This window comes from Tursiops truncatus, chromosome 6, assembly GCF_011762595.2.
Source record: "Tursiops truncatus isolate mTurTru1 chromosome 6, mTurTru1.mat.Y, whole genome shotgun sequence".
Taxonomy (NCBI): domain Eukaryota; kingdom Metazoa; phylum Chordata; class Mammalia; order Artiodactyla; family Delphinidae; genus Tursiops; species Tursiops truncatus.
In genome coordinates this window covers 94,887,172-94,907,451 of record NC_047039.1, presented here as the reverse complement: position 1 = coordinate 94,907,451, position 20,280 = coordinate 94,887,172, and the positions used below count along the sequence as shown (strand labels likewise).

Genomic DNA, 20,280 nt, shown 5'->3' with positions numbered 1-20,280 from the left:
ACAAGCACTTCATCTAAAACATCACACATTTATCGTGTTGCTACTATGACAGAAAACTTCAATTTTTCTCTCTCCTACTACATGACATTTCTCTGTTGGTCAGAATTTGTTATTATATGATTCCATTTCATTTTTCCTCTCTTATTTTTTCCTCTGCTTTCCAAAGACATATATTTGAACTAGTATCATTGACTCTTTGTCATGTCATGTACTTTTTATATCTTTATTTTTAATTATACTATGAATTTTGTCTCAGTGCTATCATTTCTTTTACCACACTTATCTATATTAATCCTTTCCTTCTTTAAACTTCCATATTAATCAGAACCGATACTGTATAATCTTTTGTTTTATCAGCAGTGGTTTATTTTTATTATATATTTTTCTGTAACTGATGAGTGAGCTTTGTTTTCCCCTTTATATTCCAGAGGGAAGAAATGTTGTCTTCTGCTTAATCCTGAATATTATATCCAAAGTCAGAGCATTAATTCCAAAGCAGAAAGCTTCTGAAAAACAAATAGTGTCATGGCATGATGTTAGAACATTTTTCAAATGATGGTTCTACACATTAGAAGAATTGGAATTCAATAACCAATTTGAGAAACACAAATAAAATTAAATTATAAGGGAAAAATAATTCAAGAGGAAAATCATGAATATAACAGTTTGAGAGAAATATTAAATCTCAGCTCAAATCTTTTAAACAACTGAGAGTTTCTAGAAGATAAAGACCTCATAATTATGACACAAGTGGAGCTTAAAACATAATTCTGCTTCAATAGATTTTTTTTTAAAGGCAACTTATAAATGAAAAATAATTTTAAATATAAGAAAGGATGCATTTGTACCTCAAACCTTATTCTGGAAACAATTTAAATGTAAACCCATAATTCAGTACTAATGGAATCTGAGAAAATTTGTATGAGAAAGAAACGTAAATGTAAACTATGTGATAAATCCTTCACTAGTGAATAAGACACTAGTCTTATTCAACATCAAAGAATACATACTGGAGAGAAACCTTATGAATGTAATGAATGTGGAAAAGCTTTTAGTCAGAGCATTAACCTTATTCAACATCAAAGAGTCCATACTGGGGAGAAACCTTATGAGTGTAATGAATGTGAAAAAGCCTTTAGTCATAGGTCATCCCTTAGAAATCATGAGAGAATACATACTGGAGAAAAACCCTATCCTTGTAATGAATGTGGGAAGGCTTTCAGCCATATTTCAGCCCTTACTCAGCATCACAGAATTCACACTGGAAAGAAACCATATGCATGTGTTGAATGTGGGAAAACCTTCAGCCGGAGCACACATCTTATAGAACATCAAGGCATTCATTCTGGGGAGAAATCCTACCAGTGTAAGGAATGTAGGAAAGTTTTTTGCCACAGCTCATCACTAATCCGACATCAGAGAACTCACACAGGAGAAAAACCCTACAAATGTAATGAATGTGGAAAAGCCTTCAGCCATACCCCAGCCTTCATTCAACATCAGAGAATTCATACTGGAGAGAAACCCTATGAGTGTAATGAATGTGGAAAGGCCTTTAATCGGAGTGCACATCTTACTGAACACCAGAGAACTCACACTGGAGAGAAACCTTATGTTTGTAAGGAATGTGGAAGAACTTTCAGCCGAAGTGCACACCTTACTGAACATCTAAAAATACATTCTGGTGTGAAACTCTATCGATGCAATGAATGTCAAAAACTATTTTACTATAGAACATCACTAATTCGACATCAGAGAACTCATACAGAAGAGAAACCCTACCAGTGTAATGAATGTGGGAAAACCTTCAGCTTAAGCTCAGCCCTTACTAAACATAAGCGAACACATACAGTGGAGAAACCTTATCAGAGTAATGAATGTGGGAAAGCCTGCAGCCATAGGTCATCCCTTAACCCTGAGCACTCACAGTAGTAAAAAACTCTTAAGATTGTTATGCAAGAAAAACTTGAGGTAAAATACTCATTTACTCAATATTATAGTGTTTGTACTGAGAAGAAACACTGTTCTTGTAATTCATCTGAAAAATGTGTTATCATTGATATAAAAATTTATAATGGAAACAGTCATCTCTAAAACTGAAATTTGTCTTTTAAAGACATTTAGGAAATTAGTTTTAGAGATAATTTATTACCAATGTATATATTTGTTTATAATTAAAGCCTTTTCAGATACACAGAAGTTTTAGGTAGATGATAAAAATTGTTTATATATAATATTTTTAGTAGTTCTTATCTTATTTTTAAATATTAAAGTAACACCTTTATAGAGGGTTTGAATTTTAAATTTTGACAAGTTTAATTAAGCCATAGATAAGAATGCTTTCCTCCACAGAGATAATATGCATTATTTTCCAGTATTCATGGAATTAAAAAAAATTTTTTTTTAATTTATATTTTTGGCTGCGTTGGGTCTTTGTTGCTACTCGCAGGCTTTCTCTAGCTGCAGCAAGCGGGGGCTACTCTTCGTTGTGGTGTGTGGGCTTCTCATTGTGGTGGCTTCTCTTGTTGCAGAGCACTGGCTGTAAGTGCATGGGCTTCAGTAGTTGTGGAATGCCAGCTCAGTAATTGTGGCTTGCGGGCTTAGTTGTTCCGCAGTATGTGGTATCTTCCCGGACCAGGGCTTGAACCCGTGTCCCCTGCATTGGCAGGCAGACTCTTAACCACTGCACCACCAGGAAAGTCCTGGAATATATTTTTTTAATGGACTATATATATGGCTACAAAGAAAATTTCAACAATTTCTCCCTGAGGGAAGTATTCAAACCTTCCCTGTTTATTTATATATTTTTAGCACAGTGAGATAAAAGAAAAGAACAACAACTGAAAATAGCACCACAAATTATTTAGAAATTAAAAATAGTTTTCTAAGTAAGTTTTGTGTTAAAGAATAAATCCAAACAGAAAAAATGCAATTATTAGAAAATAATAAAACTGGAACATAAATTTTCAATTTGAAAAGATAGGCAACCAAATAATAATATAATCCCAAAGAATAAAAAAGGAATTCATTAATAAAGATAAAAGAATACATTAATAAACTAAGTACAAAAAGTACATTTGATAAGTCAATATATACTAGCAAGTAGGATAATGGGAAAGAAAGGAGAAAACACAATATCTAGGAGTAAGGAAAGGAATATAAATACAGATAAAAGGGAAGTTTAATTTTCTAATTCAATCATTAACAAGTCAAATCTAGCAGTTTAGTAAAATTAATACTGATATTTGTCATAGCACTTCCAGACTAGTTCAAAAGGAGAAACGTACGTTAATAAAGAAAGACTGTATTACACTATATGCAGTAAAAGGATTTGGCAATATTCTACAGTCATTGGCATTGTTTTAAAGTTAGGAATAGAAGGAAACTTCCTTAAATTGATAAGAGATATTTACCAGAAACCTACCAAACACTGCATATAACTAGAATGTTCTTATCAGAAGCAGGAACAAGACAAGTGATGCTTAATGTCAGCACTCTTAGCAATGTTCTACAGGTCTCAGGTAATTCAATAAGAGACAAAATTCTGAGCCAGTAATATTTAAAAGGAAGAGAAAAAATCCTGACATCATGAGATGATATATTTGGTAGCTAGAAAATCCAGCTAGTAGGGCACATATATATTATCAACAATGCCCAAATAAAAAGCTTTCTTAAATAAAAGAAATTAAAAATGTAATGGAAAAAAGTGACAGTCACAGTATTGACCAAAAAAAATCTAAAAATGCCAGGAATAAAAAAAAATTCCAAGACATGATTATAGGATAAATTTGTTTCTAAAGGACATAGAATATTATAATAAATGAAGAGGCACGATTAGAAAAATTGTATAAAAATGTCAGTTTGTTTTAAATTTATCTTTGATTTGCAAGCTTAAATCAAAATCTCAGTAGAGTTTTTTAAAAATTACAGCTTTATTGAGATATAGTTCTCATACCACATAATCCAATTTTTCAAAGTACAATTCAGATATTAACATATTCACAGAGTTGTGTGACTGCCACCACTATCTAATTTCAGAATATTTTCATTACCCCAAAAAGAAACCCGTACCTATTAACAGTGACTCTCCATTGCTCTTCTCCCTCCAGCTCCTGGAACTACTCATCTACTTTCTTTTTCTGAGTATTTGTCTCTTCTGGCTTTTTTATTTCAATAAAATCACAGAATATGTGGTCTTTTGTGGCTGGCTTTCACTTAGCATTATGTTTTCAAGGTTTGTCCATGTTGTGGCACACATCACTACTTCATTTCTCTTTATGGCTAAATAACATTTCATTGTATGGGTATACCACATTTTTTTATCTGTTCATCAATTGATGGACATTTGGGTTGTTTCCACTGTTTTGTTATTGTGAATAATGCTGCTACGAACTTCCACATATAAATTTTTGTAATGTCATGTTTTCAGTTCTCTTGCACATATATACCAGGAAGTGAAATTGTTGAGTCTTATGTTAACTCTGTGTTTAAACTTTTGAGGAAATGCCAGACTATTTTCTAAAGCAGCTGTACCAGTTTTCAGTCCCATCAGCAACATATGAGGGTTCTTATTTTCCCCTGTCATTGTCAATACTTGTTTTTTTCTGTGAGATAGATATATATACATATACATAACAATATATATATATATTTATATACGTATACATAAATATATATGTATATTTTCTTTGAGGAAATGTCTATTTGGATTCTTCAGGCATTTTAAATTAGGTTATTTATCTTTTTATTGTTGAATTTTAAGAGTTCTTTATATATTCTGGATACTGGACCCTTATATATCTAATTTGCAAATATTTTCTCCCATTCTGTTGATTGTCTTTTCACTTCTTGATGATGTTCTTTGAAGCACAAAAAGTTTCAATTTTGATGTAGTCCAGTTTACCTATTTTTCTTTTATTGTGTTTCCTCTTGTTATACCCAAGGTTGTGAAGATTTACATATTTTCTCCTAAGACTTTTACAGTTTTAGCTCTTTTAGGTCTATGATCCATCCATTTTGAGGTAACTTTTTAATATATGGTGTGAAGTATGGGTCCAACATCATTCTTTTGTATGTGAATATTCAGTATTCTCAGCACCTTTGTTGAAAAGACTGTTCTTTTAATTGTCTTGGCATTTAATTGTCCTGGCATCCTTGTCACTCAGTGGGATTTAAAAATGAAATTTAGGGCTTCTCTGGTGGCGCAGTGGTTGAGAGTCCGCCTGCCGATGCAGGGGACATGGGTTTGTGCCCCGGTCCGGGAGGATCCCACATGCCACAGAGCGGCTGGGCCCGTGAGCCATGGCCGCTGGGCCTGCGCGTCCGGAGCCTGTGCTCCGCAACGGGAGAGGCCGCGGCACTGAGAGGCCCGTGTACCGCCAAAAAAAAAAAAAAAAGATTTAACATTAAATCTTTGACACAGGCTCGCTATATAGTTGTATGAGAGTTATGTTCTTTAACTCTTTGAGAATTATGTTTTGACAGTAGCACAATCCAATAAGTGACGGACCGCTATAAAGTAAGCGTGAAACTCTAGGTGCTGTGGGGACATACAAAGGATGAGAAGAGTGAGCCCTGGGGAGTCAAAGGAATTCTTGAGCGGGGTCTTGGAGGAAGGGTAAAATTTGAACAGGCAGAGAAGGGAGGGCTTTCCAGAAGGGGTTGCAGCATGAGGAAAAGAAGAAAGAAGTCAGGGGTTTTTGTAGACGCTACAATTAAAGGAGAGGCACCTAGTTTGGTCTTTTTCCTCAGGTCATGCTCCTGACCTTATAGGATCCAGAATGTGAAGATTAAAAAGAAAATGGACCACTGTAGAAGCTCAGTAAGGGCAGGAATTTGAGCTATTTTTGTCAACAGTGTACTCTCAGAGCTTGGACATAGTAAGCCAACGATGACTGCTTGTTGAATAACTAATGGGATCAAAAGTAAAGAATATGATTAGCTTCCCTTAACTGACCACTTACTATGTGCCAGACACTGTGCTAAGCTCTTTTGAAAAAATTTTTATTTTCTATTGGAGTAGAGTCGATTTACAATTTTGTGTTAGTTTCAGGTGTACAGCAAAGTGATTCAGTTATACATACACATGTATCTATTCTTTTTCAGATTCTTTTCCCATATAGGTTATTACAGAATATTAAGTAGAGTTCCCTGTGCTATAGAGTAGGTCCTTGTTGATTATCTATTTTATATATAGTAGTGTGTCTATGTTAATCCCAACCTCCTAATTTATCCCTCCCTTGCCCCACCTTTCCCCTCTGGTAACCATAAGTTTGCTTTCAATGTCTGTGAGTCTGCTTCTGTTTTGTAAATAAGTTCATTTGTATCATTTTTTTAGATTCCATACATAAGTGATATCATATGGTATTTGTCTTTCCCCGTCTGACCTACTTCACAGTATGATAATCTCTAGGTCCATCCATGATGCTGCAAATGGCATTATTTCATTCTCTTTTATGGCTGAGTAATATTCCATTGTATAAATATACCACATCTTCTTTATCCATTTATCTGTCGATGGACATTTAGGTTGCTTCCATGTCCTGGCTATTGTAAATAGTGCTGCAGTGAACATTGGGGTGCGTGTATCTTTTTGAATTATGGTTTTCTTCAGATATATGCCCAGGAGTGGGATTGCTGGGTCATATGGTAGTTCTATATGTAGTTTTTTAAGGAACCTTCACACTGTTCTCCATAGTGATTGTACCAATTTACATTCCCACCAACAGTGCAGGAGGGTTCCATTTCCTCCACCATTTATTTGTAGACGTTTTGATGATGACCATTCTGACCGGTGTGAGGTGATACCTTATTGCTGTTTTGCTTTGCATTTCTCTAATAATTAGTGATGTTGAACATCTTTTCATGTGCTTTTGGGCCATCTGTATGTCTTCTTTGGAGAAATGTCTACTTAGATCTTCTGCCCATTTTTTGATTGGGTTGTTTGTTTTTTTTGATATTGAGCTGCATGAGCTGTTTGTATATTTTGGAGATTAATCCCTTGTTGGTCGCATAGTTTGCAAATATTTTCTCCCATTCTGTAAGTTGTCTTTTCATTTTGGTTATGGTTTCCTTTGCTGTGCAAAAGCTTTTAAGTTTAATTTGGTCCCATTTGTTTATTTTTGTTTTTATTTTCATTACTCTAGGAGGTGGATCCAAAAAGATACTGCTGCGGTTTATGTCAGAGAGTATTTTGCCCATGTCTTCCTCTAAGAGTTTTACAGTGTCTGGTCTTACATTTAGGTCTTTAATCCATTTTGAGTTTAGTTTTGTGTATGGTGTTAGAGAATGTTCTAATTTCATTCTTTTACATGTAGCTGTCCATATGCCAAGCTCTTTACATAAATAATTCCATGAGACACTTACATTGATGATATGAAGCAGATTTTCTTATTTTTCAAATTAGGTCCAGCCTGTGGCAAAATGGTTACATGAATGATTTTTATCTTTGGGGCTCCTTAACCCTTTCCCAAAGGGCACAGAATCCAAGACTTATGATTATTCTTCCCACTGCCCAAACTCTCTTCCAACCTCCCCAAGCCCGGTGGTGTCAGTACCATTGGAATAAACTGGTCCTACTACTGACCAGCAACTGATGTGCTACCAGGAGAGTCCCAGATGGACCTCTGGGTAACCTGGGCCCATGTGTATGTAAGTACTTGCTCAATTTTGATGAGTGAGTCTGGAGGTGACAATCACTGTTATCCTTGTTTCTTACCTACAGGGAACCCTCATGTTGTGGTAGAAATTTCAAACTAGAAAAGAAGGAAAGGGTTTCTGCTTCCACCCCTAACCCATGTGGGAAGAGAACTCTGGATCCCTTTTGACAGGACTGCCTCTTTCTGGATATTAGGATGGTGTGCCAGACATAGGCATGTATTGCTCAGATTCCCTCTTCACGAAAGGGCTCATTGTGCAGCCTTGAGGAGTGTGGTTGGCTCACAGCCACCACTGTTAACTGGTTCAGATCGGCCTCAACTCCTGAGCTGAGGTAGTGGTCTTCTTGGGGTGGCCCCATCCAATGACTGTGCAAGACTGTGGTACAAGGTCCCATCCATTTCTGCCTAACACAGGACTCTTCTCACACGCTCAGAGATCCCTGCTGGGCTGACAGAGACTGTCAGATCTATGTCATGGTCTGGCAATTCCCCTTCCCTAATCCCATTTCCTCCTTTTTCCTTTCACAAGTGTTACTCCCAGTAAGCCTTTTATACTCCTAAATCTGTCTCAGGATCTGTTTTCCGAAGGACCCAGATGACACAGATGGGATGCTGTTAGCTCCAAGCAACCTTTCATCAGTGAAGAGAATGGGTATTTTAGAACTGGATTTGAGCCAATACCAGCAGAATATAATCACCCCGGGTGCCAGGGACCAAGGAGTACTTCATGTGGCGCATGAATCAAATAAGCTCTATTTCTTGGTATTCTTCTCGGCACTGACTATGTCTTGCTATTATATAAGATGGCTTGAATGTTCCTACTGGCTTTCTCAATGAGTGATTTGTTCAATTAATTAAGAGTGGGACTAAAGACAAGGTCACTAAGTCCGTTTCCAGTCAGCTGTTAGTTTCAATCAAGTTACCTGTTATAATGGATTGTTATCTGGTCATATATGGACTCCATAAGCCCTTGACCCATGCTGAGTCATGACTTAGGCTAGTTGTTTCTCAGCCTCCTGGCAGACTGTCACCCTTCCCGTGGGTCACTTATAAAATGCTCTGTGCAGTATTTTGGTTTGGGGCAAGGAAGTCTTAATGTGGTTGGTGACCAGCTACTTAACTTGCGGCCACAAATGGGAGGGCATAGTTTTTGCTTTTTTGGTACGGAAGCATCTCCTAATTCCTTATTAGAAGAGCAATACTCCTCAAATTATCCATTCATTCATCAAATATTTTTGGACCAAGAGAGAGTTGCTACTTGCCCTTCCCTTGATCAGGCTCACAGCTACATCCCTAGCGTCACATTTTAGGGAAATCTACATGCAGCTTCTTCAGTAATAACTACCAGCCAGACACACCTGAGGGTCTAAAGCAGTACTTACTCCTCTTCCATCTGTCCTTCATGCCAAAGACATCAAGCCTCAACCTGTGTCATGGAGTCAATAATTATAGGGGCTCTGGGATCAGATAGTCTTGGGTTCAGATATGGGTTCTCCCACTTCCTGGAGGAAAGGTGGTGCCTTGTGGGCAAAAAACTGGACCCAGAACAGATATAAAAACAGAGGCCCTGGGGAGAGGAGCCGCCGTCAGGGAAAGACTCACTCCCAGTGACTGCAGAGAAGACAGCGCTGTCCCCTGCCGAGATGAAGCTGCTGTTGCTGTGTCTGGGGCTGACTCTAGTCTGTGCCCACAAGGAAGGAAACCCTGGTGTTGTGAGAAGCAACTTCAGTATTTCAAAGGTAGGGACAGTGGAGAATAGTGACTTTGGATTTTGGGGGGTGGTTTGGAGGGTTCTGAGGCAAGGTGACCCTCCTGGAGGGCAGCAGTTCCTTGACATATTAGGCAAAAGGGGTGATTTCAGACCTTAGACGAAGGGCAGTTGTGCCATGTTAAAAGACGACAGCACTTGGGGACCTCCATTCTCACTGGAGGGACAGTTGAAAGAGTCCTAGGTGTGTGGTGCCAATTGACCTGAGCTCTAATTTCATCTTCACGTCACCGTGATGAGTCCTGGCCCACAGGCCAGAGTTCAAGGAGACAAGTGTTCATGTTGTATCTCTTTCCTCTTTTCTCACCCAATCATTTTATTGATTTATTGCAGATTTCAGGGGAGTGAGATTCCATTCTCTTGGCCTCAGACGCCAAAGAAAAGATAGAAGAAAAATAGAAGAAAATGGTAGCATGAGAGTTTTTGTGGAGCACGTCCATGCCTTGGAAAATTTTTCTTTGTTCTTTAAATTTCATACAAAGTAAGTGGGTTTTTTGCTTGGGAAAGAAAAACCAGAAGCCTGAATATGGTCTTGGACCTCTAAACACACACAAACACACACATACACACACACACACGTATACATACATTCTGGGCCTGTACCTAACTGATTTCGGGTTTGGTGAACCTGTGGCTTTTCTAGATTCAGAGATAAGAATTGGTGACAGGCATGAATTTAAACGGGAGTAGAGGAGGTAAGGGGTAGAGGGGTATCAGAATCATAAGTAGTGTTGCAAGACAGCATAGGTTAAGAGCACAGGATTCAGAATCAACAGCCTATCTCGTTCTTGAATCTATATATGTGACCAAGAAAATTCATCTGTTTCTTCCCCAATTTTCCCTAGAGTAAAAGAAGATGATAATAATTGTCTCTCATGGTTTTTTGTGAGGACCAAGTGCGGTTATGTTCGTAAGGCACATATCTAAGAGGCTGGCACATGGTAAGAACCCAGCTAATTCTCTAGACGAGTAGCTATCGTAATAGTAATAGTGGGAAGTAGTGGTAGAGTAATAGTGATAGAAGTAGTTGACTCATTCTCAAAGCAGCAAATAAAGTGAATAATGTAAATAAAAGTTCTTTGGAAATTATACCCAAAAATGTTCAACAGTTAATCAGTGGAATCGTAAACTCAAGTTACAGGTAGAGTGTGAAGGAGCCAGCGCCATCAGTATCTCTTGGGCATCAGCTCATTCTGTTTTACAGGGTAAGTGGAGCATGTACTGAAATGTCTTTGCTTTCTGACAAAGCAGGAGAGGATGGTGTACATAGTGTTACCTGTAAGTATGCAAAAAAGAAAGGTCTGTCTAAATTCTACTTCCAACTGCAAGGAATTTGCTAAACCCCAGTATCTTCAGGACCTTGGTCAGTTCCTGATAGGCTTGTTTAGGTAATACAATGGGGCCATCTAATAGCCGATATCCTGAATTTGGAAGAAATGTGTGTGTAAAAGCCAGTGCCTGGCACACAGTACCATCAGGTATAGAAGGCAGTTTGGTCACATGTACCTCTTGCCACAAAAGAAAATTGGCAGAAAAAAAAAAAAAAGTAACTTGGCAGGACAGCTTCTCATTCCTTGCCCGCTTTCTGATGATGTCTGAGGGCCATTGCCACAGCACATTATTCGGGACACAGCCCTGGGTATATAATGCAATGGGGCTTATAGAGAAGACAGAGACACACAGTTGGCAGAGACGGCTGAGGGAGGGTAGGTGAGTTTCAGGGAGCATGATAGAGGGAAAGCTGCTGCTGTGGCTGAATTTTTCTACCCCTAGTGGTCAGTCTACCCGCGTTCCTTAGAAGTTGCCTCATGAATCCCAGAGAGATGCAAATGGAAGGCAGTAGATATCACTCTCTATTTCTTCCAGGATATGCACTTGAATTTGTTTTGTGGGAGAGAATAGGAAGTGAAAGGGTTTCACTTCCTTCCCATGGACCAGAGGAGTTCTGAGCTGTGTTCTGTTTCCTCCACAGATGATGAAGACAATAAATTTCGCATACTTCAAACAAACTATACTGAATATATTATTTTTTATCTCATGAATGTCAACAACAATGAACCATTCCAACTGCTGGAGCTCTACGGTACAGTATTTTCATGCTGACACTCATCGTGGGGTGGGGAGACTGGGGAAGGAAGGAAGCCTGGAGACAGAGTGGTCTTCCCAATCTTATCCTGGGATGACATCTCTCCTCCTCTGAAGATAGATGCTCACCTTTGGTAAAATTTCTCAGGCTCAGTGTTGGGAACATGATGAATCTCTCATCATGCCAGAAAGATATCCTAAAGATGTCAAATTCAAGACAGGTTATGGGAACATATGTATAACTGATTCAGTTTGTTATAAAGCAGAAACTAACACACCATTGTAAAGCAATTATACTCCAATGAAGACGTAAAAAATAAAGAGAGATTACATTTAAAAAAAAATTCAAGATAGGTTATTTTTTCATCCCCAAGACTTCTGCCTAAGCACCCAGTCAGTACCATTCATTTTCCCGTCTGGCTGGAGCCCCGCCCCTCTGATGAGACTCAGTGACCAATAAACAAGACAAAGCAGTTACTGTCACTCTTTCCACGCCCAAGAACCAGACGGGAGCCCAAAATCATGAAAAAGTTTGTGAAAATTTACCAAAAATATGGGATTGTTAAGGAAAACATATTTCCACATGTTTCCATATTACCAAAGTCGTTAAGTTGAGATCTCTCTGGCTTTCTCTGCCTAAATTCCCATTTTACTGAATGGGAATGTTCCTGAAGGGAAAAATCCAAGAGAAGTTAATACCCCAGTCAGTCCCCTTTGCCCTAACCTGGAGAATCATCTGGTTTCATTCTGGGAAATAAACCAGGGTTGGTATTTGAATGTGCTCTTCTCTGCCTCTGTAGATCACTGTCTCCAGGCCCGAGGGAGTGGAGTGGCCCAGGCCTCCAGGTTGGTGAGCTCTGCTGGAGAGGGGCTGGCTCAGGGATCAGTGCCTCCCAAAAGCATTAGGGTTTTATGTCCAAAGATTACAATAAAAATAATTTGGTAAGGAAGCTTTTTGGGAGAGCTTGAAATTTGGAGTTGGAGGACCTGCATTCAGGATCCACTCCTGCTATGAGCTTTTTGAGCAAATGATGTAGCAGTTAAAAGGGAAACAATGATGTCTACCTTATAGAGTTACTGTGTGGATATAATGCTGGAGAAAAGGGCTCAGTAATTGATAATGTGCTAAAAATCATGACTTAAAGTTTTAAATGGGAAAAGGGTGTGAGTGTGAAACTCAAATACATCTCTGTGTTTGTGGTCCATCTTCCAAGCCCAGAGGACCATCTCACCCTCCAATTTATAGAAAAATTTTCTTCCTTCAATCTCTTCCTTTCTTCCTGCACATCCTTAACTTCTAATCTGGGAATAGAGTTGTCTGACCTTCCAGTTGTCTTCCAACCTGGAAAATGGACTCTTGAGTTTCCTCATCTGTCTCCTGCCTCAGATTTATTGTGGGGCTTCATTAGCAACGATGGCTTCCATGAAGGAAGCACTTAGTGAAAGATTGCTATGGCTTTCGCCATGATTCCTCAATTTGTCAAAAATTCTTTAAAACTTCCAATGCTGAGGATGGCATTGCTAAGATCCTTCATTGCTTCTTTTCTTCTTTTCATAGACTCAACTGGGGGAAGTTTAAGATGGGATCAGCAATAGAAAAAAAAAAAGTCATTTACTTAACACCCTCCCTACTCCTATTCTGGCAAATAGCATGGGTTAGAATGCAGGTTGATAACTATTTCTTCAACATTTTTTTTGTAATAGAAATTCTCTTTGTCCTCAGTTCAATCCGAGAAGCACCTAATGAGTCTCGTTGTTCTTGTTCTCGTCGGCTTATTTAGCACTGGGTGAGTGCCACCTCACTTGGGCTCCAGGATCTTCTCTTCCGTGGTCCCCACATCATCTTGCGACAAGTTCTGTGACCTGATTTCCATCACTATCGCACGTGAAGGCATCAACTCCTCATCTTCAGGATCTCCCCTAATTATCTAGGAAGACTCATCAGCTCACCACAAAGCAAAGTTTCCTGCAAATTTCTAACTCTCTTTGCCATATTCAGCACAACAGTACCATGAATAAGACCTTCCTCTACCTGGTCAATAAATGATTCACCTTCCAGTCATGTGATTTGTCTTTGTGTATGTTAAGAGATGTGGGGTTGACAGGAAGCAAATGAGGGGACTTCCTTGGCCCTGTGTCCATAATCTTCCTCTAGCTTCTCAGAATCTTCCCTGAGTTTCAGGATTCTCCCTTGTCTGCAGTAATTCTCTGTCCCCATGAGTGCTACCTGCCTTTTGATTTGCCCATTTCTTAGTGACCTGGTAAGACAAACTATAAGACTTGTGCTATAAATTGCTCCATCCTAGAATTCTCTTTTTCAGTGGGGGTACTGAGAGATAGATGCTGCTGGGGCTGATACCAGCTCGATATGTTTCAGAATATGCCCTTATATCCCAGCTTCTCTAACCCATCCGTCCTATGAGATGGTCAGTGTCCCTTCTTTCTTTCTTTCTTTCTTTTCTTTTCTTTTCTTTTTTTTTTGGTACGGCAAATGCTTTTATTTTGTAGAAGCACATCTATGGTATCTGAGTTGAAAATTACCATGATAAGATGCTGTTAGTTTCTGAAAATCTTCATTTTTAAAATTTTATTGAAGTATAGTTGATTTACAGTTTTGATTTCTGCTGTACAGCAAAGTGATTCAGTTTTACATATATACATTCTTTTTCGTATTCTTTTCCATTATGGTTTATTACAGGATATAGAATATAGTTCCCCGTGCCATACAGCAGGACCTTGTTGTTTATCCATTCTATATATAACAGCTTACATCTGCTAATCCCAAACTCCCATTCCATCCCTCCCCCAGCCCCCATCCCCCTTGGCAACCACAGGTCTGTTCTCTATGTCTGTGATTCTGTTTCTGTTTCATAGATAGGTTCATTTGTGTCATATTTATTTATTTATTTAATATTTATCTTATCTGCTCCAGGTCTTCATTGAGGCACGCGGGATCTTCGTTGCAGCATGCAGGTCTTTAGTTGTGGCATGTGGACTTATTAGTTGCGGTATGCATGTGGGATCTACTTCCCCGATCAGGGATCGAACCCCAGCCCCCTGCATTGGGAGTGTGGAGTCTTACCCCTGGACCACCAGGGAAGTCCCTGTGTCATATTTTGGATTGCACATATAAGTGATATCATATGGTATTTATCTTTCTCTTGGTCAGTGTTTTTTCATACTCTTGGAAAACTTCCTTCAACCACTGCTTTTATCTACTGGGAACGTGTTAAATGAGATTCCATGAAATGTGAGCGATACTTATCTGCAGCAATCTATATGTGGTACATTCAGGAGGCATCAAGGAAGCTAAGTGTTATTAACCTCTTCTTTGGGGAGCTTACAGGCTTTGGAGAAAGGGAAATTAAAGATCCTCTTCCAGTTATAATCCTTTCCCAACATCAGCTGATAATAAAAACAGTGTAAGAGTTACACATGGTTGTTGGGGCAGAGCAAGATGTGGGTAGGGGTTGTCATGCAGAAAGAATGACTCATTCATTATGGACATAAGGCTTATGTTAACAAGAGAAGGCTTTCTAGGCATCTGACTCTCCCCACATCTTACTCTGCCTACAGGTCAGAAGAGTAAGTTAAGTTCAGACTTATTGCTCCTGACTTAAGTGCTCAGTCTGGTTTGCTGAAATATGACAAAAGGCTATGTAGAAAGTCAACCAGTCATGCTAGGATCACCCATTTTTTAAAAGTTTGCATTTAAGGGACAGAGCAGCTGATACCCAGAAGGGCATGGCCTAGCATATCCTTGAGAATGCTTAGAGCATTAACAACAATAGTAATCAATGCACAAGAGGGCCACGTTGATGATGGGAAATGGCTGGAGAGTGCCACGTGTCAGGAAACTACAGCCAATCGGGAGGCACAAAAAGACCCTCAGGGGTTCCCAGATCAAGTTGGCAGATGAGCTCACACTGAAACCTACACCTCAACCCCAAACATTTTAATGCAAATGAGGCATGAAATGTTAAGGATACTCAAAAGCAAGGAGTGAAGATCTCTGTGGATCAGAAAGAGAGCAGTTCTTTTCAGGAGGAACAAAAAGAAAAAAAACAGACAGGAATGATGTGGGTAAACAGGCCAGAGCAGCATCGTCCTCCGGGTTTGGGGTCTGGGGACAGATCTGGATCACCCATGCAGGGTTGGGGCCAATCATGTGGGGCTGCAGACTGAAGATGTGGGCCTCTGAGAAGCAGGGGCTGAGCCTGAATGAATTTAGGACGGTTCCTCTCCCTCACCTGGAGTCACAGAGAGAAGCTGACTGCAAAGGAGGCACCATCACCTCTTTCTTTCATTTGAGAAAGAAAAGAGCAGTCCCTGCTCTCCTGGAATCGGCCTGACTCGCATCATGAGGCTTCAAGGTTATCACCAGCTGGCCTGATGCTCACAGCTAGGCCAAGTTATTCTGTTGGATGTAAACAATCTCCTGAAACATCAACACAGACAAGGTCACTCAGAGATCATTAAAAAAAATCATTGTGCAATCCAGAAACACGCCCCCCTCTTGGCTAAAATGAGTCACTACTACTTTTCTACTAATTACAGCTTTATCCTCCTGCTGGGCTTCTCTTCCTATAGATAAGATTTACTGAGATATGCATTCATAGACTTGCCCCTGCTTTCTGACAGCACCCAATCTAGAGCTTCCTTAGATCCTCCCCCAAACCCGCAGTAGGTCCTTCCTAATATGCTCCTACTGAGACACCTATGGTTCCCCTGGTGAGCGTTCTTCCTAGCTGCAGTAATAAACCCAATTTTTCAATTACGTGTATGTTCCTGGTGGTCTTTGGCTGAAGAGTATTAACATTTTTAGGACTTGAACCCAGGCCCACTTCATGCATGTGCCGCCCGGAATTCTGGGAAGCACCAAGCTAAATCACAAATGCAAGGCCTGTTTTAATGCTGTGCACTTAAGTAGCGCGTAGGATGCCCCCAAGGCTTTTGGCCTGAGCAATTGGAAGGATGGAATTGCCATTTACTCCAGTTACCTAGAGGAGCCAGTTTAGTGGGGAAGGATAAAAAAATCTCTGTTTCGGACATTTAATTTGTTTATCTAGCTAGACTACTATTCAAAAAAAGAGACCCGGGCTTCCCTGGTGGTGCAGTGGTTGAGAGTCCGCCTGCTGATGCAGGGGACACGGGTTTGTGCCCCGGTCTGGGAAGATCCCACATGCCGCGGAGCGGCTAGGCCCGTGAGCCATGGCCGCTGAGCCTGCGCGTCCGGAGCCTGTGCTCCGCAACGGGAGAGGCCACAGCAGTGAGAGGCCCGCGTACCGCAAAAAAAAAAAAAAAAAAAAAAGAGAGACCCAACCATAATTTAGTATGGGTTGGTGAAGATAGAATTAATTTCAAAACTTAATAATAGATTTCATTATCAGTAACATAAATGTGAATTTTCTTCAGCAAGTTAAAAGGAAATGTACTAAATCTATATTAACATTGTTAGATCTAAAAAACAAATTGTAAGATGAAAAAAGCCAGTTGTTGAATGATATGTGCAGTATGACACCATTTATATAACTTATTTTAAAAAATTAATTTACTTATTTTATTTTTGGTTGCATTGGCTCTTTGTTGCTGCACGCTGGCTTTCTCTAGTTGCGGAGAGCAGGGGCTACTCTTTGTTGCGGTACGTGGGCTTCTCATTGCGGTGGCTTCTCTTGTGGAGCACAGGGTCTAGGCACTCGGGCTTCAGTAGTTGCGGCACGTGGGCTCAGTAGTTGTGGCTCACGGGCTCTAGAGCGCAGGCTCAGTAGTTGTGCCCCACGGGCTTAGTTGCTCCGCAGCATGTGGGATCTTCCCGGACCAGGGCTCAAACTGGTGTACCCTGCACTGGCAGGCGGATTCTTAACCACTGTGCCACCAGGGAAGTCCCATATATAACTTTAAAATAACACACAGAACAATGCAATACATTCTTTATGGATTTCTATTATATGTAAGATAACACAGCGCTTCCTATAATGTGCATACGAATCACCTGGGGAACTTGTTGAACAACAGGCTCTGATTTAGCAGGTCTGGGGAGGGGCCTGAAATTCCACCTAACAAGCTCCCAGAGATGCCAGTGCTATGCCGCCTTGGGAGAGGGGAGATGCAGGTAAAGTGAAACTGTTCTTACTTTCTTCAATTATTTTGCTCTATCTGGGTGCTAGAACCTCTCTGTTGTACTTCTGGACACTCATAAAGGTATTCATGTCCATGAGTGGTTGTTAAAATAGGTGTGTCTGTGGGGTTATGAGGGCTGGCATCTCCTATTCCACCATCTTGCTAATGTCAACCCAAATCAGTTATCATTTTACCCAAAAGACAGAAAGACATTGAGTTTTCAAAACTTTTTTATTTTTCTAGAATATCTACAGAAATCAGGGATCAAATGAAAATTACGGTGGAATTGTTACTGATTTGGGTCCTCGGACTCTTTAATCAATAGAAATTGGTAAGAAGCCAGGCGAGGAATTCAAGCATGGCTTTACTGGCTCTCGTGCTTGCTGCAGCATGCGGGAGTGAAAACAAGAAACAGGTGGCCCTGTTTTCTCCGGAGAGGGCACGAGCTCGTTCCTTAAATAGGATAACAACGGGGGCGGGTCTGCAGGTTGAGCAGGAGAGGCGGCTTAGGTGGTCCGCCCACCCCTGTTGTGGTGCTGTGTGCAGGGATCGCGTGCAGTACCCTGCTTTTCTCTTAGCACCTCAGAAATGGCTTTTTTGTATCTTATTGTTCATAATTACCCTGACTGGGCATGTGTGCAGCTATTTTCAGCCCCTTATGGTTTCTTTGTATTCTGTTGTGGGAGGAGACGTTTGTCCAGGTGCAAGCACTGCAGCAAAGGGTGCCAGGTCCCAGCCCATCTTGGAATCAGCCATCATTGGGAGCTCTACGACTTCCTTGTCCACTTTGCTCAGGGATAGAGGGCCAAGCTCACAGCCAAGTCCCATAGGGCAGGGGTCCTCAACCCCCTGGCCAGGCCGTAGACCGGTACCAGTCCTCAGCCTGTTAGGAGCCAGGCTGCACAGCAGGAGGTGAACAGCAGGCGAGTGAGCGAAGCTTCATCTGCCGCTCCCCATCGCTCCCATTACCGCCTGAACCATCCCCCCTGCCCTGTCCGTGGAAAAATTGCCTTCCACGAAACCAGTCCCTGTTACCAAAAAGGTTGGGGGCCGCAGCCATAGGGGATTTTTCCATCATGATATTGAAATCCTAAATTGTGTTTTTATTAGTTCCTTATCACCCTACTACCACCTCACTGCCCATGAACACATTCTTAGGGCCTGAAAACAAATGGAGTCGATTAAAGGAAGGGAAATAAGTCTACTTCAAAGAGCACCACAAAATATTATTCCAAATGCAGGCAAGTGTGAGTTAGGATTGCACAGAAGATCATATGTGCTACACTCCCTTCCAAGAGTTAAAAATGTATGTTAGGAAACTGCCGCTGTATCAAAGGTACAGTTAGGAAGCTCTATTCTTGGCATCCAGCTGGACAGGAGAAATGCGTCCTATATTAGTTTCTGCTGCAACAAATAACCACAAATTTGATGGCTTCAAACAGCACAAGTTTATTGTATTACAGTTTTGGAGGTCAGAAATCTGACATGGGGCTCCCTGGACCAAAACCAAGTGAGCCCAGTGTCTATAAATGTATTCAGATCATCTTCTATGTCTTTTCTTAGAGTTTTAAAGTTCTCTCCTTGGTGATCTTCTGGTGTATTCTCAGTTGTTAATTCCTATATACTTTCATAGGTTTTTTGTTGTTTATTTTTTGTTGTTGTTTTGTTTTTTGTGGTACGCAGGCCTCTCACTGTTGTGGTCTCTCCCGTTGTGGAGCACAGGCTCCGGATGCGCAGGCTCAGCGGCCATGGCTCACGGGCCCAGGCGCTCCGTGGCATGTGGGATCCTCCCAGACCGGGGCACGAACCTGTATCCCCTGCATTGGCAGGCGGACTCTCAACCACTGCGCCACCAGGGAAGCCCTAATTTTTTGTTTTTTTGACTATTAGTTATTATCATGAGTTTTTGCTGGTATAGAGAAATGTTATTGAGCTTTGTAAGTTGATCTCTCTAGCAACCTTGATGAAATTTTTCATTAGTTATAATAAAATTAGTCCTAATACTTTGTGGATTCTGTTGGCTTTATAGGTACCTATATATGATCATATTATCTGCAAGTAATGTCAGTGTATCTCTTCCAATCCTTACACTTCTCTTTTTCTTCCTCTCTTCTTATAACTTCAGCCAGAACCTCCAGGAATACTTTAACTATTGAAACCATATTTTCTATAACAGGGGTTGCAAACTATGGCCCACAGGCCAAATTCAGCTGCCTGCCTATTTGTGTATAGACCCTGAGGCAAGAACATTTGCAATTGATGTGAGATTAGAAACACTAATTTTTAACCCCAATTAAGCAAAATGTTATTCTAAAACAGAATTGTATTCTTCTCATTAATAGGCCTGTGTTTTTCTTTAATTGTCCTCAATATTATATTTTGAATTTTATCAGAAAATTTGGAAATGTGTTTTCTCTATTACTATATTAGTATCTACATAATATCTTCCATTCTGCCTCTTGGCGTGCAAAGCCTAAAATATTTACTCTCTGGCCTTTAGAGAAAAAGTGTGCTGATTCCCTTTTCTACATCCTGCTCTTTCCCCTGACTGTTATTTATGATAGTTATTTGTACTACATTTTCTCCCAGATAAACAAGTTCATCAAATTGAACCCCTCAGAATGCCTTCAATTAAATGGGCATGAAATT

General features: G+C 40.2%; 2 protein-coding genes across 2 annotated transcripts in view; both read left to right on the top strand.

Annotated features, from left to right (window-relative positions):
• LOC101328718 (zinc finger protein 300-like) overlaps positions 1 to 1,107 on the top strand; it is a 44,990-nt gene extending 43,883 nt beyond the window's left edge. Inside the window, exon 5 of the mRNA XM_073806426.1 lies at positions 429 to 1,107. The gene's annotated coding sequence lies outside the window, so the exon portion shown is untranslated. The remainder of the gene's footprint in view (positions 1 to 428) is intronic.
• The window catches only part of ZFP37 (ZFP37 zinc finger protein), an 83,205-nt gene extending 69,632 nt beyond the window's left edge, over positions 1 to 13,573 (top strand). The window contains 7 exon segments of the mRNA XM_073806428.1: positions 977 to 9,397; positions 9,760 to 9,907; positions 10,272 to 10,367; positions 10,631 to 10,704; positions 11,399 to 11,509; positions 12,312 to 12,357; positions 13,235 to 13,573. Of these exon segments, the coding sequence (XP_073662529.1) occupies positions 977 to 1,932 (956 nt within the window). The 3' untranslated portion in view covers positions 1,933 to 9,397; positions 9,760 to 9,907; positions 10,272 to 10,367; ... (2 more) ...; positions 12,312 to 12,357; positions 13,235 to 13,573.
• The last annotated feature ends 6,707 nt before the right edge of the window (positions 13,574 to 20,280 follow it).